At 40.6% G+C, this 25,325-nt stretch overlaps 1 protein-coding gene across 2 annotated transcripts in view; it reads left to right on the top strand.

The window, feature by feature from the left end:
* SPOCK3 (SPARC (osteonectin), cwcv and kazal like domains proteoglycan 3) overlaps window positions 1-25,325 on the top strand; it is a 110,268-nt gene that overhangs the window by 61,964 nt on the left and 22,979 nt on the right. For both annotated transcript variants that reach the window (XM_028745306.2, XM_077934151.1), the window contains 2 exons: window positions 7,922-8,048; window positions 17,175-17,289. In XM_028745306.2, the coding sequence (XP_028601139.2) occupies window positions 7,922-8,048; window positions 17,175-17,289 (242 nt within the window). The remainder of the gene's footprint in view (window positions 1-7,921; window positions 8,049-17,174; window positions 17,290-25,325) is intronic.

Raw genomic sequence — 25,325 nt, 5'->3', positions numbered from 1 at the left:
AGAGGCAGGTTACTCAATGGTCTAGATTAGAGAAGGAGAAGGCTAACAGTCAAGAAGTGTATGTCCACTTGAAGTTCAAGAAATGGTTTAAAGATTTTGCCCCTATCTGAGCTCATTTATACTTCCTGAGCTTGTCTCCCCCAAAGCCCTGTCCCATTGTTGAAGACTGCAGATCCTTAAAGGGGCAGCTCACTACTCTAGAACCTGACACTCTGTGGCCTTTACATTGGTTTGCCAGGCATGCAGTGTGAATGGTGTCATCACAGGTTTGGCATGTGAGGCCTGTGTTTGTATGTGCATGTGTGTGTGGTGGCTATGTCTGCTTGGTTTGCACTCACTGCACATGATCAGATGTCTTTGTGGTCCTTAAGTCATTCCTGCCATTTATTGTCTTAGAACGTGTTTAAAAGTAAATTCTCCACCCTTTGCTGGAACCGTTGATCTACCCAGGATTTTCTCAAAAGTACTTTTGTCCCCCGCCCCTGCCCCCCAGGCCCAGCCAAGTCCCAACTTAACACTTCCATTGCTGTTGGAAATAAGTGGCTATTCCTGTGTCGGGAGGTGAATTCTCTCCACATGTTACTTCATCAGAAGGCTGCATCCTGGAGAGGTGATATGATAAAGGTAAAGGTAAAGGGGCACCTGACCATTAGGTCCAGTCATGGCCGACTCTGGGGTTGCGGTGCCCATCTTGCTTTATTGGCCAAGGGAGCCGGCGTACAGCTTCCGGGTCAGGTGGCCAGCATGACTAAGCCGCTTCTGGCAAACCAGAGCAGCGCACGGAAACACCATTTACCTTCCCGCCGGAGCGGTACCTATTTATCTACTTGCACTTTGACGTGCTTTCGAACTGCTAGGTTGGCAGGAGCAGGGACCGAGCAACAGGAGCTCACCCCGTCATCGCGGGGATTCGAACCGCTGACCTTCTGATTGGCAAGTCCTAGGCTCTGTGGTTTAACCCACAGCGCAGTCTTCAAATATCTAAAGGGCTGTCACATGGAAGATGGAGCAAGCTTGCATTGTGCTGCCCCACAGGATACGACCCAAACCAATGGATTCAAATTGCAAAAAAGGAGAGTCCAACTAAAAATTAAAAGCTCTTTCTGATTGTAACAGTTGTTTGACGATGGAACAAGCTACCTTAGAAGGTGGTGGACTTCGTGGAAGTTTTTTAAACAGAGGTTGGGTAGCCATCTCTGAGTGATTATTTAGCAGTAATTCCTGCAATGCTGTAGGTTGGACTAGACTGCCCCAGCCCTTTGGGTCCCAACTCTACAATTCCATGGTCCTATGATATGATTATGACCAAGCTAGTAATCCATCAATGGCTGAGATATATGGGAAATGTTAGGTGTCGGGCCAGCCATTACAAGTGGCACTTCTTTAATATAAAATAAAGACATTGAGAGCGAGTAATATTCCATAATAAGAGAGAGAGCTCATTGAGACTTCTCCTCTCCTCCGATCACTTTTTATTATCCTTTGTTCTGTCCAGCCGCATGGCTGCATTCCAATGCATTGTAAAGCTCAGAGTGCTGGTCAGCCGAGGTCAGGGGGCACCCTGCAATATTACAAGCCTTTACCATGGCTATATGACTCCCACATGCCCTCTTTCTTTATATTTTAATCAGAGCCATATATATGGTTATGTCGAGCGCGATAAGCGACTCTTGTGAGACCGGAAGTGGGCCGCGGACTGGAGAACCATGCAGTACATACAGAAATTAAAGAAGGAATGCATTGTATATAGCAACACAAAATAATGCAAATAACTACTATAATAATCACTATAATCAATAAATGTCGAAGCCAACTTCCATCCGGAAGCCAAGAATATAAGAATTCTGATTCCAAGCTGCATGGTAGGCTTCCTTTCTGGTTTATAACCATGCACTGGTATCGCTGTAAGAGAACAAGAGCTATTAAACATGAATTTCAAAGTATATTGACAGTTTGGATATATGCCCCATGATTCTTTCCCCTCTCTAATTTGAAAACAAATGGGGGCAGGCTCATGGAGGGTCAATTGTACTGGAGGCCAAAAGGTTTGCTTAGGGGATATGCTATTAGTAAATTGAAAAGATCCATTGACAGGCACACCATGAAGCATTATGCCTGAATGACTGGCAAAGGGCGGCATGTGCATACATAACCAACATTTAGAAGCATGCAATAAACTAGTAAACTTAATCATATCTTGTACAAAAATATTATCCCTCCATATGTTATGATAATTTTCACCCCTAAAAGTCTTATTCAACAACACTGTTCTTCTAGTTTGAGAGTGGCTGAGCCGTGGATGCTGCCAGCCAGAGTAGGATTCTGATGACAGCGGCTTGCCAGCTGATAAGGTGAATTACGGTGGTTTCAACTGGACTGGATCGTCTGCTCCTCTTCCTTGTATAACGGTGCAGGAAAGGATGGCAAGGCAAATGGTTAGGAAGGCGCTTCCACGGTTGAAGATGCTCGCCATGGCCGCACGCCATCCTTGGGAACAGGAAGCACCTTGGGACACAATATCCCTAGCTTGGGCCAAAGGAATAGAAAACTGCTTAGCCAATGCTTTCGCAGGGAGATGAAAGGTGTTATGACATAGTACAGGATCAGAAAAGAGAGAAAAGGCAGAAATGTCCCTCAATGCTGCATCTGCTCGTGCATTGCCTTCTGCTAAATACCCTGGGTGTGATGTGTGGGAGCGAAGATGTGCAACATAATAAGGGAACTCTCTGTGCTGAAGTAAAGCTTGCAGGGCAAGAAACAAGGAAAACAAGTCAGAATCCAAGGAAGGAGATATATAAGATACTGGTAAAATAGCAAAAAGGCGATATACATACTGAGTATCCACAATAAGATTGAAAGGTTGAGTAGGAAAGGATTGAAAGGCAAGCTGGGCAGAAGACTGTGGAGGGGTAAATAACATTTCCATTTTCCTCCCTCCTCCCACGTCACCACCCCCCTACTTTTCGTTCCATCCGTGAAGAGGGTTAGTGCAGAGGGGAGAGGTGTGAGAGACAAGGGGATAGCCAAAACATAGGTGACCTGTGTCAGAAATGTCAAACGGTCATCCTTTGGAGGGTTAAAAATGATGACACCTATAAAATCAGCCAAAGCAATTTGCACGGCAGCATTTGTGATCAATAAATGCTGCTGTTCAGTCTGTGAAAAAGGTAAATAAATTGATGCAACATCAAAACCGCTCAAAGCTATAGCACGTGAACGTCCTTTGATCACAATGTCTGAGCATATAAAATTCCTGTTGGCAACAATGGTGTAGCAAATACTGTCAGATGCAGCTGTTGTTCAGCACCTCTAGGTGGCGCATGCGAAAAGGTTTCGATGCTTCATCCATAAAATGCTGACAAAGTGTAGGGGAGTTCCGCATGCTGTGAGGCAGGACAATCCACTGACATCGCTGGTGGGTTGAGATTGTTATATACTGGCAATGTAAAAGCAAACCGTTCCTGTCTGCTGGTGCCAGTGGGATGAAGATGGTTCAATGTGGCCGAAAGTCAATTGTTCAGAAATAAGCTGTTCAGAAACAAGCTGGTGCTGCGGATTTTTCTTTTGGTGGAGGCCACCGTTCTTGTCTGATTGAACCCCACCTAGACTGGATACTGGTGGGTTCCGGGATTTTTCTCATTGCTTGTTGAGCAGCAAGAGCAGTATCCCTCAATAAGATCTGCAGCAGTGTGGCTTGTACTGAAGCCTGAGCAAGGGGGCCATGCCCCATCATAGCAGCCATCACATCTGCGAGGGTAAGATTAGGATTATTCCCTCTTGCTTGTTTAAATGGAGCTTGCAGTCCATTTGTCCTTACTGACAATTGCAGCTCTTTCAAGATTTTAAAGTCAAAAGGTTGGTGCTGGGCTTGAGTTCCTGCTGGAGCACCAGGGAATGCCATGGTATCCTGAGATAAGGAGCAGGCAAGGACTGCATGTTGAAAAGGGGTAGCTGGTTGTGCTGCTGAAAGAGCAGGGTCATTCCCAGCCAGACCATGGTATTTTTGCAGGATTGGGTCCTCTGGTGAGGAACTGTAGTCTGGAGGTTTGGGGTCTGGGGGTGCTGGCAAAGCAAGTGCTGGAACACATGGCAGGACAGCAGGCTGAGTTAAAGAAGCTGGAGGTTGTGTTGGCAATGCAGCCATGGAGATATTTTTTGGTGATAAAGAGCCCATAGCATATCGAATTTTACACCAAGCATTTAAAATCCGAGCACTACTGCTGGGGAGCCCATGAAAATGTTCACCAATCTTGTCCCAATGTTTTATTTCCCATGTTCCATTCAAAGGGAAACAGGGACAATGTTCATCAATAGCCAGAATGAGCTGTATCACATCACCATCAGGAACTTCCAATTTGTTGGAGGAGAGGAGAAATTTTAAGTCTCTTAAAAATTTCTGTTGCGGAGAAGTCAAAGAGCTGCCCATGTCTTTAAAATAAGATAAAAAAAGAAGAAAAGGGATTTGACTCACCCTGGGATCTTTTTTCAAGATGCTTCAGCGCTGTGCAATCCTTGCCGGACGAAGGGGGCCGATGATATCCACTGCTTGGATCAAAAATCCTCTTAGTCTGCCTCAGACTGTTTGCTTAAGTTGCTTCTTTTCTATAAGTAGCCTCACACTTTTAAGTTTGCCTCACACGGGGCACCACTTGTCGGGCCAGCCATTACAAGTGGCACTTCTTTAATATAAAATAAAGACATTGAGAGCGAGTAATATTCCATAATAAGAGAGAGAGCTCATTGAGACTTCTCCTCTCCTCCGATCACTTTTTATTATCCTTTGTTCTGTCCAGCCGCATGGCTGCATTCCAATGCATTGTAAAGCTCAGAGTGCTGGTCAGCCGAGGTCAGGGGGCACCCTGCAATATTACAAGCCTTTACCATGGCTATATGACTCCCACAGTTAGGATAATATATGATTCTTGATGTTAAGACAGGCGATCTACATCTCAGTAAAATAAGTGACACCCTTATAGAACTGTTTGTGAATGAGTAATCAAAATTGGTACAATGAAGTAGCTATTTGCTTGTCTTGCTCTTTCATCCGAATTTCTTTGGCTGCACTTGGATATTAAGTTTTCCTGATTATAATGCTAGCACGTTCATTTTCTACTGCATTACCTGTTGCATTACACAACTGTTCCCATGCTGTATATTGATGGCAAAGAACTGTATGCCAGAATACCGCCCTAATTTTTGTCATGTGATATTACAATACAAAACTTATTTCCCAGGTTAACGGGATTGCAAATGGATTTTACTGAAAGCAAATAACACAGAAACAAGTGCTAAATTTCAGCTACAATTGAGTTAGTTTTCCAGAAGTGGCTTCTACGTCATGTGAAACATGAAACGTGGAAATTATCAGCAAGTAACAGAACATCAGGAAATTGGCATAGAATGCTGCCTGAATTGGCCTGAAACAAGAAAAGCTGTCCTTTATGTGACTGCTACTTGATCATTATAGGGACGCGGGTGGCGCTGTGGGTAAAAGCCTCAGCGCCTAGGGCTTGCCGATCGAAAGGTCAGCGGTTCGAATCCCCGCGGCGGGGTGCGCTCCCGTTGTTTGGTCCCAGCGCCTGCCAACCTAGCAGTTCGAAAGCACCCCCGGGTGCAAGTAGATAAATAGGGACCGCTTACTAGCGGGAAGGTAAACGGCGTTCCGTGTGTGGCTCTGGCTCGCCAGAGCAGCGATGTCACGCTGGCCACGTGACCCGGAAGTGTCTCCGGACAGCACTGGCCCCCGGCCTCTTGAGTGAGATGGGCGCACAACCCTAGAGTCTGTCAAGACTGGCCCGTACGGGCAGGGGTACCTTTACCTTTACCTTTTACTTGATCATTTACCAGTGATCATGATCTTCTAACCATATGCAGGTTTTTTTTCATAATAAGCATTTCCTGCATTTGTGCGAAGCTTAGATTCTCCATCTCAGTGGTTTTTGGAGTTGTTGATATATCGACAGGGTAGGCTAACCAGAGAAGGAAATAGACAACATGGTTGAAGAAGGCCTCATACTTATTGAAAGCTCTTTGGTGCCCTCTATAGCTTGGAATCCTAAAAAATCTCTGTTGTAATGAGGTTCAGGTAAGATTGCCAGCTGGCCAGAAAAACAGAATGCCAGCTGTCCTGCTATTTCCCCTTTAGTTATCATTTGATACGCCCCCCTCCCCCACCCACCCACCATCCATCCATCCATCCATCCATCCATCCATAAATAAAATAAATTATAACCAACCGACCAGATGAAGCTTTGGAAATAAATATGATTACCTACTATTCGTTGTATAACAAACTGCTATTAAAGGGAGGGATACAAAGGCTAATTCAGGAGTTGGCAAGACATGGTTTAGTGTGATAAAACAAAGGCTTGTAAGACATACTTGTCAATCTAACAGTTACATTCAAGTATTCTTCATGAATTAAGGAAACTGTAATTGCCCTGCAACTTGGTCAATCCCCCCCGTTAAATGTGTTCAAACAGTCCCCGCCCCATTGGACTCTTATTTGTTTGAAAGCCTATTCATCTCAAAAAGCACACTGAATAAATAATAATCTAGTGTCTCTCTCCTTCATCTCAGTCTTCTGTGGCTTTTACCAAGGAAAAATAAAATTGTAGCTTTCAATAATTAACCTTTAAGATGTCCTTTTCAATTTCCTAGTCCTTAAATTGCCTTTTGTGTTATAGAGGTTTTAACACACTAGATGATATTTTTCAATTACATTTTCAACACCACGTGTCATATCTCCCTCGTGCACTCTTGACTTTGTGTCTTCTTGACTTTGACTTCTTTCATGATCCCCCATCTGCTAAGAACAACTTTCTATTTTATGTTTGATTTATATTGTACAGTTTTATATGTTACGGCTCTGGAAAAAGACTTTCTTTTTATCAATGGCTCCATAGAGTCCACTATCTTGAAGTATTATAGAGTGGAATGCAGTTTCCTAATGGTTTAGTCCCATTAATACTAAGTACTATTGGTTTTGTGAGGATGTTATAAATTGCCCACCACTTGCAATTTTGAACTTCTTTATCAACCAAGGTTGAATGTTCAACTTTCTTCAGGAGCTCTATGGCACCCTATCTAGCTATCTCTGACACCTCTTTTAACCACCACTCCAAAAAAACCCCCCAGAGCATTTAGCGTGTCAGAAATGTTTTGCAATTATGTTTATGTGTATGTAAAAATCATATGAATTAGAAGATTCCTTACCCATTCACTCCCACATGCCTGAAATTCTGAAGAAAATGGCATAATGAAAATATATGTGGATTTATGAAGCTCCAAATAAAACTAGACCACCCATTTCTAAACATTGTTTGGTGAATCCTCCTAAGTTGCAAAAAGCACTGAGACTTTCCATCCAGGATATCTGTGTATAAATTGTGCTCTCTCTGGTAGTGACCTATCCAATCTTAAATAGACAGAATGCAGTGATGGGAAAGTACAGTGGTACCTCATGTTACATACTGTCCCCCTTACGAATGCTTCGGGTTACGCTCTCCACTAACCTAGAAATAGATGCCCCTTGTTGCAAACTTTGTTCTGGTATGTGAGCTGAAGTTGTACTCCGGCGGTGTGGCAGAGGCGCCTCATGTTATGAGCGGTTTCCGGTTACGAACAGACAGATTTAATTTCGTAACCAGAGGTACCACTGTAGTTCATTAGGACACTGCAACATTTATTCTCTCCATATGTGGGACATATCGCTGATACTCTGAGTGCAATTAAATGTCTTACAATTGTCCAAGGAGGCAGTGGGAGAAATTGCACCATCTAATGAGTTTAAATGAAGCCAGTGAAATGTTATTCAGACAGTTTGTATGCTCACACAATTGTCAACTAAAAAAAAAGTCTTTTCACAGGTTTTAAAAAAGTTTTTATTGCTCACGATGCTACATGCTTTGTTTTCTTTCAGTATGAAGGAGGCTGGCTTAGGCCATAAACAATGGAGAGTTGGTCCCTTGTCATCAAAATGCAAGCAGTGTCCAGTGGTTTATACTAATCCAGTTTGTGGATCAGACGGCCATACTTATTCCTCTCAGGTATGAATAATGGCTGGGGTTTGTCCACCATCATTATATGTTATATAACATTCTACTGTCAAATATTATGTTCTGTATATACAATTCTATAAAACACACACAACCCATCCCCATTTCAAAAAATAAATGCCAAGAAATCACAGTATCATTTAATTCAATTAAACAAGTAAAATTGCCATTCAAAATAATGGGTTTTCAATCAAAGAAACCTGTATTAACAATTGGTATGGGAAATTTTTATAATATTATACTGATGATGCAGTACAACAGTGTCACTGGGAAAGATAAAAAATACAAATGGTACAAAATGGTTGGAAATGGTACAAGAAACAAGGTGCATATATGGAAATATGGTGGTCATGTCATTTTGTACCACACTTTTGTGGTATGATTACATATCAGACTATATATACTAGGACAGCTTTAGTTCTTTCAATAAATTGGAAGGAAGAAATGAGATAGTGACAACTAAGGAACTAATAATATTTATGTTAATGGTTGCTTGTACGAAAATAACAAAAAATGCAAATTGCAAAACTTTTGAATTTTAAGATAATCAAAAAATATGCCTAGATGAAAGAAGAAATGTCAAGATTAAGCCTAATAAGATTAAACAGTTTCTAGCTAGATTAGCAAACATTTCCAATTAGTGGCCCAAACAAGTTTTGTAGGGTTTATTAATGCAACCTTTAACTGCCTTGACCCAAGACTATAGATGGCTTGCATGGATACCGGAATCAACACTACAGTCATACCTCAGGTTACAGACGCTTCAGGGTTTCCGGGTTGCGCACCGTGCCGAACCTGGAAGTACTGGAACGGGTTACTTCCAGCTTTCGGCACTTGCGCATGTGCAGAAGCACTAAATCACGCTTTGTGCATGCGCAGAAGCGCCAAATCGCAACCCTCGCATGCGCACACATGGTGCTCTGGGTTGCGAACTTTGCAGGTTGTGAACGTGCCTCCCGCACGGATCACGTTCACGACCCGAGCATCCACTCTACATGCAAGCACAGGAAAGGGCAGGGCAGGGCAGGACAACATGGTCATATCGCTTCTAATTATGTTCAGTAATATAACTGAAGGGAACATGTGGAAATTATGGTTATTCTGGGAACTGCATAGAGGACCACAAATCTTATCTGGGAGCTTCTAGTTCATCACCTTACAAAGACAGCTTGAAAGCAGAAGCAAGGCAGATAACAGCAAATTCTTAACCTAAACCCCTCATCATTTCCTGCAGTAATTAATTTGCACGTTAAAGTTCACACCCAAGCTTCCGGTTTGTTTGCCTATCCTGGTAAAGATGTATGCCTTCAAATATCCGTTTAAACCTCATAATCTTGGTTTATAAACCCAAGGTTATTTTGAAGGGTTGTCAATTTTGAAACTGACATTAAGGACAAATATTTTTGTTCACCCCAGGCAAAGCTTATTTTTATTATATTGTAAAGCTTCAGTAAGAGTTTGGCATTGTTGTAGGATATACTGTAGTTACTCTCCTTCACTTGCTACAGTATGTGTTTATCAGCAACTTCTGCAAATTGTGCAATACTTTGAATACATGTCACTGAACTGTATCGGTCTTGTAAAAATAATTTCTGCAGCACTATAGAGGTTGCTATGGGATTTCCATGTCATGCTTTCAGACTCACTAAATCCATGGCATTTGGTCAGAATATCATAGGATTTATAACAAATGAATTGTAAGAATGATAGTTCCAAAAATTTGAGCAAATAATAGAGATTGTTGCCTATGAGGCATTACGATGAAAAAAAGCTTTGAATAGCAAATGCTGAAGTTAGGATTCTTGGGATATTGTCTATTAACAAACAAATATTTGTCAACACACACATCCTCCATTGCAGATCATGCTCAAATCTTTAAATTATCTAGTATTTGTTCCTAATCCCTCTTTCATTCTGCATTCACACTACACAGTATTCTCAGCATCCAACGATAATGTTTTTTGTCTGGAAAATTTTAGGGTAAACTTTCCCTAATTCATGTTTACATGGGCACCTGCAAGAATGTTTCAGGGTGTGGGAAAGGTAAAACAATGAAAGTGCGGAACAAGGTCATTTCTCATCAGAAATGAGAAGAATTGTACCTATACATTTTGTCTTGTATTTGAAAGCCAACAAATGCTAGAAAATAACTCTTTGTAAAAAATGAAAGATGGGAACCTGGGGGAATATGGCTCATTGGGAGGGGAGGTAGTAGCCCCCTTTCATATTTGTTTGATTTTCTCTAGTTTTCTTTACTGCGTGTATGCTGTTTTAATTTTATACAGTTTATAAACAAATATCTGAACATTTCTTCAGTAGTCCAAATTAGTTTAGTGGAAAAACTTGATTAGATTAAAAGAAAAGTACATTTGAGTGCAATCCCTTAAATTATCAAGGAACTACACAAACTGATAAGTCTGTGATGATCTCTCAGAGAATTGTGTCCTAGCAATCATGAATGTTTAGGTTCTTTATGCCTAATGATGGACTATAAGACATCGGGGAAATGATCTCTGATGGTGCTATGGTGCACCCAACTCTGCCACTTTGTATTCACCTGCAATTGCTTCAGCTTTGGGGAGAGCATGCTACTTCAGTGCACTGGATCCACAATAGGTCAACAATTTTTTATCATTATTCTTTATTAAATTTATATACCACCCTTTACCCAAATATCATCAGGGTGCTTCTTCACAAGATAAAAATACAGAACATAGAACTATGTTTTTTCAGCATGTATTCAGAAAAGCACCTTTGCCTGAGATACACGAATCATGCATTTATCATCAGGACTCAAGGACAAGAGGAACTTGAGAAGTTCCACCAGGACTTGAACAACCTTCACCCCTCCATCACCACTCCACAAAGCAGGCGAAATATCTTAACTCTATTGTGCAACTACATCATGGGCTAAAAGCACTACCTACTAACTGCTTCAAAAATCTGCATGTTTCAAGCATCTACCCAGAACTCACCAAAAATCCATTCTCTTCAGCCAAGTCCTACAATACAGTTCCATCTTTCTTGGATTTCCAAAGACATACACAACAAGGGTTTAATTCAGGAATTTTAAAAACTACAATACCCACTCGTTGAAATGAAAAAGCAGATCAACAAGGCCAGACCGGTGCCCATGAATAATCAATGAAAGCGCAGAAACAAGACCAAAGGTGACAGAACACCCTTTGTTCCCAGCTAAAGCCATTCCATCATATAGTCAGTGATCTACATCCCTCTCGGAAGCCTAACTCACAAACAGCCGCCTAACTAAAAACGACTACTTACCTGTGACAGCAGGCTACATAACAGTGACACAAAGACCACAGGAAACCCATATGCCAGCTCTGGATCTATACTGCTGTTATAAATGTTAAATGGAGAAAATATAATTTAGTGCAAAGGAAACTGCTGTTTTTTAATTGGTAGCTGCTTGTCTGGTAAGTGGCACAAAGGTGGATGTTGGGAAAACAAGTATCAACAGAACTATGGAAACAGTAAATTTAAGATGTCGTGCTAGAAGAAAAAAATACTGCAGATGTGGAAAGCTAGAGAATAAATATTTTGAGAATATACATTATGCCTTTATAAACTTTGTCAATGGGGAGACCAGAGCTGGATGTCTGTGGAGACTCCTGGATATCTATGCAGAAATCTATTTCAGAGATTAGACTTGATTAGTTATATTAGTTTGTTTTTGTTTGTTTCTGTAATTTATTTATATTTAAACTGTCAGAAACATTTTTTCAAAGAAGAAAACTGTCTCCATATCTACTCAAACAACACCATTACTGGATCTAATAATGTCATTCAAGGGTTCATTCATTGTCTATTATGACATATGTTGTCTTCTCCAAACAATGGTATTCTCTATTCAACATAACTCAGTCACGACACAAAGGAATAAATTGTCACACATCTGATGTCAAAGAGGGCAATATTCAGAAATTAGCAGAACATTTAATCTCACCCCCAGTACACTCTGTCACTGATCCTAAGGCGCTTTTACAGTACAATGAAGAGGAGCGTTCAAAGGGAAATTCCCACACGAAACTGTTGAAAAGCCTTTTAACATATGTAGCCTGTACAGGTACTAATTTGCTAATCTATTATCAGGATGTTTCACATTTACATTTTACCATGATTTGTTCTCTGTTTCCATCTGACCCTCATTGCTAACACACACACACACACACACACACACACACACACACACACACACAGCATCAAGAATAATATTCTACACATCTGATGAAGTGAAGAATTAGAGCACAAAAGCTTATGCCACAATACATTTCTTGATTAGTAAGGTGCCACAAAACGTTGTTCTTAGTGTGCTGTGAACAATAAAATTATGTGCTAGGAAATATTAGAAAAGGGACTGAAATTAATGATGTCAGGATGCAATGTTCATGCCCAAATCTATGCTGATAAGGGAGGACCATGGCCTTGTCAGCATCGCCCTTGAGCCAGTGCCACCAACTGGACTCATACACTTCAGTCCCGACTGGGCTAGGCGAGCTGGGTAGCACTTCCAGAGACCACCTTCTGGACAGGAACAGATCAAAGTGCTGTGGACTCACAGCTTAGAGTTGTGAGCACCGGATTCACTGTCTCAATAATACAGTCGTTGCGCAGCAGAGTTTTGCAGAGTCTTGCAGAGTATAAACCACTCGGAGAGCAGCTCTGTAGAATATCTTCCTTTTATTCTGTAACTACAACTATGATACAAAACTATATACAGAGCTGAATGGGTTCTAAGCATAAATCAATGCTACACTGAGAGTCTGCAGCTGCACTTAGCAGCAACCTTATCTCTAGGATCTCTAACACACTCTCTCTCTCCGATACACTGACTGACTGACTCTCTCTCTCACACACACTGATGTGGTGCTGGGCAGAATAAGTAGATAGCAGGACACGCCTCCTCCTCTCTGGAGAGTCAGCAGAGATCATCAGGAGATCATCAGGAGATTCTTGGGTATGGGAGGGGTGAAATCTCCTCAGGCCTTCATCATCACATTGTGGGATTATCAGATGCACCTGGTTACTCACTGTGGGAAGCAGTCTGCTGTGCTAGAGGGACCTTTGATCTGATCCTTTCCACTTCTAATGTTCACACAGGGACCTTGGCAATATGCCACCCGGTGCAAAGCTATGGACGCCCCCCCCCCCCCGGCCCTCACAGTGGCTTTGGGAAGGAGGCGCAGGGCTCTGAGGGAGCCCTATAGCTCTTCTGCCTCTTAAACAAACCCTGGTAAGTACTTGCCCAGCTTTGGGAAGGTAGAAGAAGGACTCTAGGTCCCTGTTAGAGTCCTCATGCTTCCTTCCTGAAACTGGGCAAGCTCTTCCCAGGCTTTGAGAAGGCGCCCTCCTCGGCTCTTTGCCCAGTGCGACCGCACTGCTCACACTTTCCAAAATCTACATCTGGTTGATGCTTCTTTGTCATGTTGGAACACAGAAGGTATTAAAGCTTGAAGTATGTGAATCCCATTACATGTAGGATTTCTGCTTACAATGTGTGAGAATATTGAGGATTATTTAGTAAATAAATACAGATTAGTTCGTGCCTGCAACAACATATGCCAGTCATGCTTTTTAAAAACAACAACAACGGGGGCAACCCATCCTTCTGTTTTCAAAATGTACAGAATTAAATTTATTGACACCATGGTGAATGTGATGACAAAAAACCTAGGGCTTGCCAATCAGAAGGTCAGCAGTTTGAATCCCCGTGACAGGGTGAGCTCCCGTTGCTCAGTCCCAGCTCCTGCTAACCGAGCAGTTCGAAAGCTTGTCAAAGTGCAAGTAGATAAATAGGTACTGCTCCGGCGGGAAGGTAAATGGCGTTTCTGTGCTCTGCTCTGGTTCGCCAGAAGCTACTTAGTCATGCTGGCCACATAACCCGGAAGCTGTATGCCGGCTCCCCCAGCCAATAAAGTGAGATAAGAGCCACAACCCCAGAGTCATTCGCGACTGGACCTAACAGTCAGGGATCCCTTTACCCTTTACCTAACCCAATAGAAGTATGCATTTCTAATCATATCACACACAGGTGTCATATGAATGCTAAAAATGTATGGGAAATGCTGCATCTTCTGCAGGCGATATTAAGCATGAAGCCTTGCTTAACAAATATTCGTAAATCAGAGATAATTGTGAAATTGGTTCAATCAGCAATTCTGCATCATCAACCTGTTTTGTTAGGTAATGCATACCCAGTCAGTCATCTATCATGCTTTTGTCACACCCCAAAGTTAGGACTTATGAAACCTAAATGTGTGTGTGTGTGTGTGTGTGTGTGTGCGCGTGTGTGTGCATGTGTGTGTGTGTGTGTGTGTGTGTGTGTGTGTGTGTGTAAGGGAATGAATTACCCATTCTGAAGCCTACATATGTCTCCACTGGTTTTAATGGGAATTCTTCAAGTGGCCACTGAAACTTTGTAGTTTAGAGAGTTTGAGTCTATGGGTAGTGGTAGATTTTGAGTCTACCTCTACCCATAGCATATTTGTTTTAGTGGCTGTATAATCCATTGACAAAGGGCTAAACCAATTTTTTGTGCACATTTCCAATGGCTGCACTCCTGTGCACATTTTCTTGGGAAAAAGTCCACTTGAACCTTTAAGCTTTCTTCCAAGAAGACATGAAAGGTATTTCACTGTAATTGCATCTATACCATTTGTGAGTGGATTAATCATATCAGTGTTTAATAAAATAACTCTAGAGTGAAATATTGCAGTGTGGAAAGTAAAAGAGTACATACATGACTCTATTTTAGTTTTTAACCCAAGTAAAACAATTTGCTAACCTTTTCTTTTTCAAAGCAGCAAAAAGTAGTGTGTCTGATTATGTGTGTTGTTTTGCATTTTCCTCACAATTAAATACTAATGAGCATGCCCTTTATGTGATATTTTAGTTCACTTATAACTTTATAAATATTTCAACCTTGGATAATTGAGTAAATTGAACTTGATGAATTAGCAATGCAATCAGTGGATGTTGTTTAAGAAAAGAGAATGCATCAAAAAGTCAAATTACAATGCATCTCTTATGGTACCAGAAGACATTTTAAACAAATTATTTATTTAAAAAAACATGTAGAGTGAGGAGGAAGAAAGTAACATAAATTTTATCACTATATTCCATAAGATAAATTAAACAACCTGAATCGACTGCAATATAGAGAGCAGATAAAAAAAAATGCTATACATTTCCCCCTAAATCTAAAATAATCTTTAAAAAAAACCCTTAAAAATAAAAATTTAACATTTCCAAGCAGATTTCTCATTCCTCTACTCTCCATGTAGTACTGCATGCTCACTAAAATATTTTCTGGATCATCTCCTGTCAAGGATGATTGGTGGGTGCTAGAAGAGATAAGAGTCCAGGCTTCCAGCCAGTTTTACAGGTTTTATTAGGTCCATTCTCCTATTTACACACAGAGCTCTCAGCGCACGTCCGGCTCTTTCGGTATCAGTTGCAGAGACTGCCTGTTCCTTTCGTTTTCTCCAGCATAACCACTTCCAGAGCCCTCCCCTTTTCCTTCCTCTGTTACGTGAAGAGCTAAGCCCCGGAAGTTGCTCCCTTCTCCCTGATTCATTGCTTCCTGACAACCCTTCATCATCCTCCCCCTCTGATGAGGTGCAACTACTTACGATCGGAGGCTTATCTCTGTATTTCCCCATCGTTTCCCCCTTCTCTGCCCCCAGTTCCCTGACATCTCCCAACCATTTAAAGCAGATTTGGGGGGATATATAGGGGATTGCAAAGGAAAGGAGGAGAAGCCTTGTTGCACAAATCTGTTCTGCTCACAAACATTCACAATTAGATATTCTCCAATATACTTAACATATACAATATGCTTTTAACTGTTAACATTAGCCTGGAAATGAAAGAGTTCTCAAATGCATCACAGTTTAGAACACACTAATGCCGAATGGCAGGATAAGAATGCTTTCTGACCACCTTGCTTCCTCAACTTTCCCCTTTCTTGTAGCTAAGAAAGTAAGCTGTGAACTAACAGTTTCAGATTTAATTCTTAGCTCTGCCATGAACCTATTCAGTGACCTTAGGCAAACTACATCTTCTGAGCCCCCAACCCCAGAGGTACAGTGGTACCTCGCAAGACGAATGCCTCGCAAGACAAAAAACTCGCAAGACGAAAGGGTTTTTGGTTTTTTGAGTTGCTTCGCAAGACGATTTTCCCTATGGGCTTGCTTCACAAGACGGAAACGTCTTGCAAGTTTGTTTCCTTTTTCTTAACACCGTTAATACAGTTGCGACTTGACTTCGAGGAGCAACTCATAGCATGTGGTGTGGTAGCCTTTTTTGAGGTTTTTGAAGACTTTGGTGATTTTTGAAGCTTTTCCAAAACTTTCCCGACACCGTGCTTCGCAAGACGAAAAAAACCGCAAGACGAAAAAAACCTCGCAAGTCTTGCGAGGCACCACTGTATAGGCTATTGCTGATTTACCTTACAGGGTTATTGTTGGAATAATTGAGATTACGCATGTGTGGCACTTGTGGGTGTTGGAAAGAACTATTTAAATGCATACTATGGGGTCATAGTAGACAACAATCAAGTCAGCTGAAGAGTGGCAAGAAATATGCCAATGCAAATACAAACAGGGTTCATACGCACAGTCCAGTGTGGCATCAGCCATTCTTTGTTTTGTAAAAAAAATTAGTTACTAAGGCTGCGGAGTCCTCTTTAGTCAAAGGCACATATTTTTTAGCACCGAGATGGGGAATCTGTGGTCTTCCAGATATTGCTAGACTCCCAAATCTCATCAGCCCCAGTCAACGTTGCCAAATAGGGATGATGAGAGTTGAGGTTCAGCAACATAGAGGGTCACAGGTTCTGCACACCTGCTTTTGTAAAGATGTCCTATTTTTCTACATCATGGCTTTTAATGAATTACAGCACTTATCAACGCTATCCATTCAGAGTGTGATCCTACAACATTTCAGGATGGGTGGCTTTTGTAGTCCTTTGTAATCACAAATAGAAAGTGACAAAACGGGTAACCCTAATCTCTTTCAAAATACTTAATGGACTAGAATTTACAAAAAATGTAAATGATGCTTACACTGAAGATTGTCATTCTCTCTCTATTGCAGTGCAAACTAGAATATCAAGCCTGCGTCTTAGGAAAACAGATCTCAGTGAAATGCGAAGGACATTGCCCTTGCCCTTCAGATAAATCCACAAGTGAAGGCAGAAATAATAGAAGGGGTAAGTACTGGCACTTATATTAGGTCTGTCAATGATGATTTCTTCACTTATACCCATGCATGTGGAAAAGCATTGTGACTCTTTGTTTTAAGGTAGTTTACAAAAAATACATGATAGTACACCGCTGTTTCTTTAATGATTTTGCATACCTTTCTGCTAACACTGGGTTTGACATAAAACTGGACATGTTTATAAAGACCAAACCCTGAACACTCCAGGGGTTTTGTATTCAGATTTGATATAGGAGATCTGTGATTGAGGCTTCTGATGATGTTTGTTCTACTAATTAGCCATACTTTGAGGATTGGGGAAATAATGCTCTGGGAGACAGTACTTGTAGACAATTCTCTGCACAATTACTTACATGAACTGTAGAGCTGAGCTTCATTGTCAACTGGCTCTAAAATAGAGCTTTTTAAAGAATTTCAGCACACTTTGATATTCCTTCAGATGTCAAGGAAATAAACAACTATCTGACTTTTAGAAGACATCTGAAGACAGCCCTATTTACGGAAGTTTTTAATATTTGATGTTTTAATGTTTGATGTTTTTAATATTCTGTTGGGAGCTGCCCAGAGATTATTATTATTCCTTTAAAAATTGCAATTGAAACAAAAGATTTCTATCATGCGCTTTGTGACTGGGTTTGGACATTTCACTTATCTATCAGCCTCCATGCTAATCACCCATACAATATGAATTCTTCTTCTTCTTCTTCTTCTTCTTCTTCTTCTTCTTCTTCTTCTTCTTCTTCTTCTTCGGCCTGCACCATAGCCATTTTGGAGGGTACAGTTTAACAATATTTTGTAGTAACTCAATTTGTGCTTGTATATTCAGGCTATCCCAGCGGGGGTTCAGGGCATGCAATAGATAACTAGCTGCACTCTATATACAGTTGTACCTTGGAAGTTGAACAGAATCCATTCTGGAAGTTTGTTTGACTTCCAAAACGTTTGGAAACCAAAGCGTGGCTTCTGATTGGCTGTAGGAAGCTCCTGCAGCCAATCAGAAGCCACGCCGGATGTTTGGCTTCTGTAAATCATTCAAAAACCAGAACACTCCCTTCCAGTTTTCGATCATTTGGGAGCTGAAATGTACAAGTTCCAAGGTGCTCTGCAACCAAGGTACAACTGTACCACCATTTTGGGTTTTGCTCTAATTTGTAGCTCATTTCATGTACATCCTGCAAGTGTGAATATTCTGGAACATAGAATTCTTGCTAGGAAAGTATGGGTAACATTGAAGGCTAGAAAGTTGGGGATATGCAGTGATGAGTATAGGGACTGATGCCATCTGTTCTGTAAGTGCCTATTTCTATGTGGCAGAGTAGGCTGTACTTCCTCACTGGAAAGGGAACATTTTTATTATACTCAAAATGACTAGAAGAAATAATTGTTGGCTTTCAAGCTCAGACAAAATTTGTCGACCTCTGGCTGAAACCTATGTTGAGTAGGTCAGCAGTGCAGTCTGAAAAATACAAACCAATATACATGCTGGAGCTTGTAACGTCAGTCCCCCAGTTTGTAGTTTAATTTTATTATCCAAAGTGGTATCTTAATCACCATCTTAACCATTTATGTGTACGACACTGACTGTATTCATTGAAGATTTTACTTCCTATTTTGTCTAATTTATGTTGTTAACACTCATATTTATGCAGATATATTTGTTCCTTAAATTGCATGGAAATTCCTTCTTTTATATATACAATGTAAAAGAAACATACCTGGGCTATTGTGTAATAGTTAGGACTGTGACACACAAACACACCCCTCTGATCCAGCTTACCCAGGCATTGCCCGACCGGGATCCAATCCTGGATCACATCTGGGATCGGGCCAATGTTTCATTAAGAGTTTTTAGAACCTGGCAGGCACCATCACCTTCAGCTTGTGCATGTTTAGTGTACTGAAATTCTCTCCCATTTTCTAGGCTTTGGTTTATTGAAGTGGGGTGGGGGTGGAGAATGCATGCTCCTTATTGGTTGAAAAGATGTTTTGCTGTATAGCTGTTAGTCACTGTTTTTTTCCTAATATCCTAATATTTTCCTAATTTCCTAAGTACAGAAATTGTAATGTTGCTTTATAAGGAGCGAGGGAGCAATTATATTTATGTGTGCAATTCCATATAAGTTGTGCTTTTCTAGATTGACAGTTCCTTTTTAAAACAAAAACCTTTTAAATGAAGCATTCTGCTACTATATACCTAAAACAGAAAACCAATGTTCAAGCAAAGGCAGAATTTCTGTTCATTGATTACAGTATTTGTTGCTCACTTCACAGTAGTTTTTAAACAGTTTTGCAAAGGGATCGGAACTGTAAGATGTATGTTTAGCAATGCGTTTGCTTTGCTAAGATGTTATATCCTTTTTCTAAACTGCTGCTTTTTCTAGTTTCTTTCTTTTTCAGAATATCTGAGAGAAAAAGAAACGTGAAGGATGATGCAAACCTTGTCTCTGCTGGCTGTTCAGCTTTGCTCAATAAATGTGACAGCTCTAATTATAGTAGAATTACTTCTGAAAATGTGTCCAACCTGTTCCACAGCCTTATGCCACATTAACCTTTACAATTAACTGCAGTCTTCTTGTCATTTGTAAAGAAATGGTTAGAGATAAATAGCTGATAATTTGCTAAAAAGAAAGAGAATTAAAAAAAACTTTATCCTGAAATGAGCTGCATTCCTCCCTGTTTATTTTCTCACAAATAAACAGTCTTGTCAGGGCAGCTACCGTATTCTTCGCTCTACAAGACGCACCCGACCATAAGACACACCTAGTTTTAGAGGAGGAGAACAAGAGAGAAAAAATTCTCCCCCTCTCTGCACAGCGCCTCTCCAGCAAAGTGGGAGGAGAAATGGAAGGGGCTCTGTTTCTCCTCCCGCTTCGCTGAAGGAGCTCTGTGCAGCTCTCCTTCTCTGTGCAGCACCCCTTCAGTGAAGCGGGAGGAGAAACGGGGGCCCTTCTATTTCTCCTCCCGCTTCGCTGAAGGGGCGCTGGGCAGAGAGGGAAAGCTGCGCAGCGCCTCTCCAGCGAAGCGAAGTCAGAACAGCAAGAGGGATGGCTGTGCAGCAAAGCAGTGATACTTCTTCTGTTTTGGCTTCTGGGATAGCCGTGCCAACCCTCTTCAGGGCAGGGGGAGCATTCCTCCCTTTGCCCTGAAAAGGCTTCATGCGGCTATCCCTGAAGCCAAGAGAGCAAGAGGGATCAGTGCGCACTTTGGGCTAGTTACATTTTCCTGTTTTCAAGTAGTCTGCAGGTTTTTATTTTTATATTGTACTTAATTTTTAATATCGGGGACAAAAGGTGTTTGGCACTGTGACTTTGTACTGATGCAAACTGCACATGAGCTTTTGTTCAGGACTGGTGGCTTCTAATGTATTCATTCCATTACTCTATTTTTAAATTATAGCTTTTCACAGCATCCCACTTCTATGTTTTATGATCTTGATAATCAGATTCTGGACTATAGTAGTAATTAACAATTTCTTATTTCTTAGTAGCTTAACTACCTTGTATCTCATTTTCTGCATGATAATTCTGTAATGGAGAGTGCTATTGTTTTAATTAGCACTTTTATTGGCTTTGTGATTCTTACATCAAACATATAATTTTATTAAGATACTGGGACAATCATTTTAGCAATACCTATTTTTAAAATTTAAATCATTATTGTTTTAAATCGAAGAAATGTAATATGATATATAAAATTAAATTGATTATGCAATAATAGTTTTATTATTACAGTACATCTGTATACAAATGTTGTTTCCCATTCATGCCCAAGATTGCTATACATTGAAAGCTGTAATGGCGTCATGTTTTGTTTTTTCTAATTCCGTATGATCCATGAATTTTTATGATCCTCTTATGAGAGCCAGTGTGGTATAGTGGTTAAGAGCAATAGACTCGTAATCTGGGGGACCGGGTTCGTGTCTCCGCTCCTCCACATGCAGCTGCTGGGTAACCTTGGGCTAGTCACACTTCTTTTAAGTCTCTCAGCCCCACTCACCTCACAGAGTGTTTGTTGTTGGGGAGGAAGGGAAAGGAGAATGTTAGCCGCTTTGAGACTCCCTAGGGTAGTGATAAAGCGGGATATCAAATCCAAACTCTTCTTCTTCTTCTCTTTTAAAACTATCTTGTTTGTGTCCACCACCACATGCTGTGGTCGTGATCCCATTGTTTTACTATGTCCTATGTGAAGAAGTATTTTCTTTTGTATGTATGTCCTGAGTTTTTCAGCATTTTGCTTACGCAGATGACCCTGAGTTCTAAGATTATGAGAAAGGAACAACAACAAAAGTCTATTCATTTTTTCTATAAATAACCACACATAATTATATAAACCTCTGTCATGGTACCTTCTTGCATGTCTTTTTTTCTCTCTAAACTCAAATGCCCCAAACAATGTAGCCTTTGCTCACAGAGAAATTCTTCCAACCTTTCTGGTCCCATGATATACTTAGCTAGCTCTGTTAATTTTTTTGAGGTGCAGTATTTCATATAACTGGAATCTTAAATAAATTATAGAATATTAAAACTGTTTGCTTTAACTGCAAATGGTGTAATTGGTTTTATTGTGTTTATTATTGTTGTTTCCATATATTGACTGATGCATACTGATGAAAGATCTTGAAGTGGTTTGAAAGCTCTGTAAATGGTAACTTGAGTTAAAATATTTGTTAAACCACACTTCTTCAAAATATGCCAGACAGTGTAGAAAAGTTGGAATAAAAACTAATTTGCAACATATAAATACAACATAAAGCCAACAAATTAACATAACAAGATACCAAACAAAGACAAATTAAAACCCAAGCAACTAAAGAGCAAACTGAAACAAAGCAAAATAATCTAAAATGATAACATTCCTGGGCAAATATGAAAAACTTCACTGATCCCTAAAAGCTTGCAATGTCTGTATACTTCATCAGTATTTCAAAGTCAAGGCCACTGCAGAAAAGGCTTTCTTCCCTGTAGAAACATGTATATTTACAAAACATAGCACATGTCTGCAGGGTGTCTGCAGAAGAACTGAAGACATGAAAACCTGGTGTAATATGCTCCATAAAATATTCAGATCCCAAGACTTTTTGGATTTTTAAATCCAGTTTAAAGTTCAAATTAGGTTTGGAAGTGAATAGACAACCCGTGTAGATCTTTTGAAATATGTGTGATATGAACAACTTTGGATGTGCCCATCAAAATTCTAGCAGCTAAGTTCTCTACTAATTTGAGGTTACAGGTCATTTTTTGAAGTCCAGACCAGTTGTAACTCAACTGGAAGATGTAGTCAAACTAAAAAGCTACCAGTACAGGGATCACCATACCTAAGCCATCACTACCAAGGTATCACCACAGCTGGCAACCCATTTGAAGCTGGTAAAGGGCACTTGAAGCCACTGACACCTCCTGGACCTCGTGTGCCAGGGCAGTATCAAGAGGAACCCCCAAAAGACATATCCATAAAATCCCACCCAGAGCAGCAGAAACACTCTTTCCTGAACCCAGGAGCCGCCTACCCCCTGCTCACCTTGTCAGAATCAGCAGTGATGGGGTCGGCTGCTTTAAATAGATGTCAGTGTAGGTCTGTGGAGATTAAATAGATATGGTTCTGTGGTTTTGGATTTCGGTGTTAAATTTTATGGCAAACCACTGCTATATTTCACTGTCAATGTCTCAGATCCTATATACTTGTAGCAAGCTCTTTCTCCAAACATAGATCATTATGTAGCCAAAATGACAGCAGTCATACACAGTCTTGAGGAAACCCTAAGATTTGCAGGAGTATACAAAATTGTTCTTGAATGGAGGCAGACAAGCTGGATATGGGCTGAGCATGCTCAGAGGGCATGAAATACTGACTGACTGCTGTAGAGGGAGGGAGGGAGGGAGGGAGGGAGAGAGGGATTGCATATCCTGTTTACAAGTATGGCTGCCTGGCTGAATATCTGAAATCCCAAACTGGAGGAGGGAGGAAAATGGATTGGAGTATCCTGGATTAAGGGCATGGCTGGCTGGCTGGCTGGAATACTGAGCAGGAGTTCTGTCCTATAAGACTCTTTAGAGCTAGAACCTAATAGTTCAGTTAATCCTCATTTTTTAAAATTGTTTTGCTAGTAATGTCAGGTTTAACTTTGATACTAAGCCAAGGCTACAGCCATAAAACCAAATAACAACTTTTTCCAAAATAGTTTGTTCTTCTCTGAGATTACGCTAGAGACTTTTTATACTTTTGCCTTTGTAGCAGGATTAGCCCTTATCTGGATTTAGGGGCAGATGAAAGCTTTTAAGCAGGTTTATGTGCCTGTTATGTTTGTCAGGAAATTTCATTATTTTCACCTATCTTATCCGTTGGAGGTGTTGATCATTCCTAGTAGTTATCCTTATAGAATTCAGGAGGAATGTATTTAAAGGATATCCCAGAGGTCACAATTCATTCTGTTTTGCTCAGTCACTTTATTCCTAAAAGCAGCCTTTCTTCAAATAAAAATGGGGAAACTGCATGCACCTCTTAACAAAGCCCAGGCTGAATTTACAAAGCTTGGAAACAAAAAAGGAAACAGAATAATTTTTCTGTATTCTTTTCTTTTGAAGCAGTTAAAACACTGGAAACATACAACATGAGAAAGCTTCAAAAGAGCAGTGCAGAGGACAGATTTTTCAATAACATTTCTGCCTTTGAAAAGTTTTCTACTGAACAGCAGATATAGTTGTCTGAATCCATACGTTTGTTTGGCTCCTTCTCATTTACAAACTATCTCACAACCCAAGTAGCCTTTGCTCTGAAGGAGAGGAGACAACAACACAACTTTTATTTTAATACAAGTAATCCTGTACATTGATAGAATTAATTCAATGATACAGTTTAGGGTGCTAAGCATCCGGGGATGGGGAGAATGTAATAAGCAACCAGTACTTAGACTGGTTAGACTGGCACTTAAATATACTGGATGATCTTACTCACCACATAGTATTCTGGAAGACTGTCATTGCTGTGACATTTGTGCTATTCCCTGGCTAACCTAAAGGCAATGCATGGTGTAAATGCCTCTTTCCATCACCCTATCATCTCTTACAGCATGAGTCCACTGTACTATGGCTGCCACAAGTTAAAAAGAATAATGTGTATCAGGATAATCACTAGGATCAAAGGCAAATGGGCTACTGAGAATACAATATTCTTTGCTGGCTGATATATATTTTCCAAGTAAACTCAGAAATACATTTTTTGAGGATTGGAAGTTTGTAGTGAGAGGCTATCTGGTGGATGAGAATTGGCCTCAGAGCTAAAGATTACACATGAATACACAGCCAGCTGGTGATGAACCTACCTGTTCACTACCAGAGTCATGTCAGGGTTCACTGAACATTTTGTCAAACATAAGACAGTGTTTATAACACTAAATGTTCTATAAACTAGCCAGAGAGACAAATACTTAAAAATACTGAGTGAGAATTCAGATGTTAAACAGCTTCCTGGTTATATCAGGTTATGTTTCACTTTAAATATGTTCTCTGGGTGATAGCCACTGTTTTGCAGTGGAATGCACTGGTGAGATGGAATGTCCCCTGAATCTCCCCTGGAAGAGCACCCATTCACATGGAGCAGACTTTTATCAGGCAAGGGAAGTCCTGATTCACAGAAGTCTGTTCCAATGACACAGTTGGATATTGACCTTTGTCCAATAAGGCATGGTTTCTCAAACCAGGAACAAGTGACGTGCCCTCATGCTCCATTCTTCCCTTGCGCACGTGACTTTTCACTACCTGGTTTGGAGGGAGCCTTAAAACATAAGTTTCCCTTGTTCATAATGAGAAACTGCTATTAAATAAAGGAGAACTGTCTTCACAGCAGTACATATTGTGCTTATGGAAAAACTATACCTATATGTGCTGAGGGAAGAAGCGGAAGCTGAAGATTATGCAAACGTTTGGTGGACTTTTACATCCCAATAATGGTCCCCATTTCAAAATAATCCCAGCAAAGTACCAATTTATTTGGAAGTACCTTTTAAGTAAGGGACGCGGGTGGCGCTGT

Source organism: Podarcis muralis, chromosome 9, assembly GCF_964188315.1.
Source record: "Podarcis muralis chromosome 9, rPodMur119.hap1.1, whole genome shotgun sequence".
NCBI lineage: Eukaryota > Metazoa > Chordata > Lepidosauria > Squamata > Lacertidae > Podarcis > Podarcis muralis.
The sequence above is the reverse complement of the archived record's forward strand: the minus strand, read 5'-3'. Positions and strand labels throughout refer to the sequence as shown.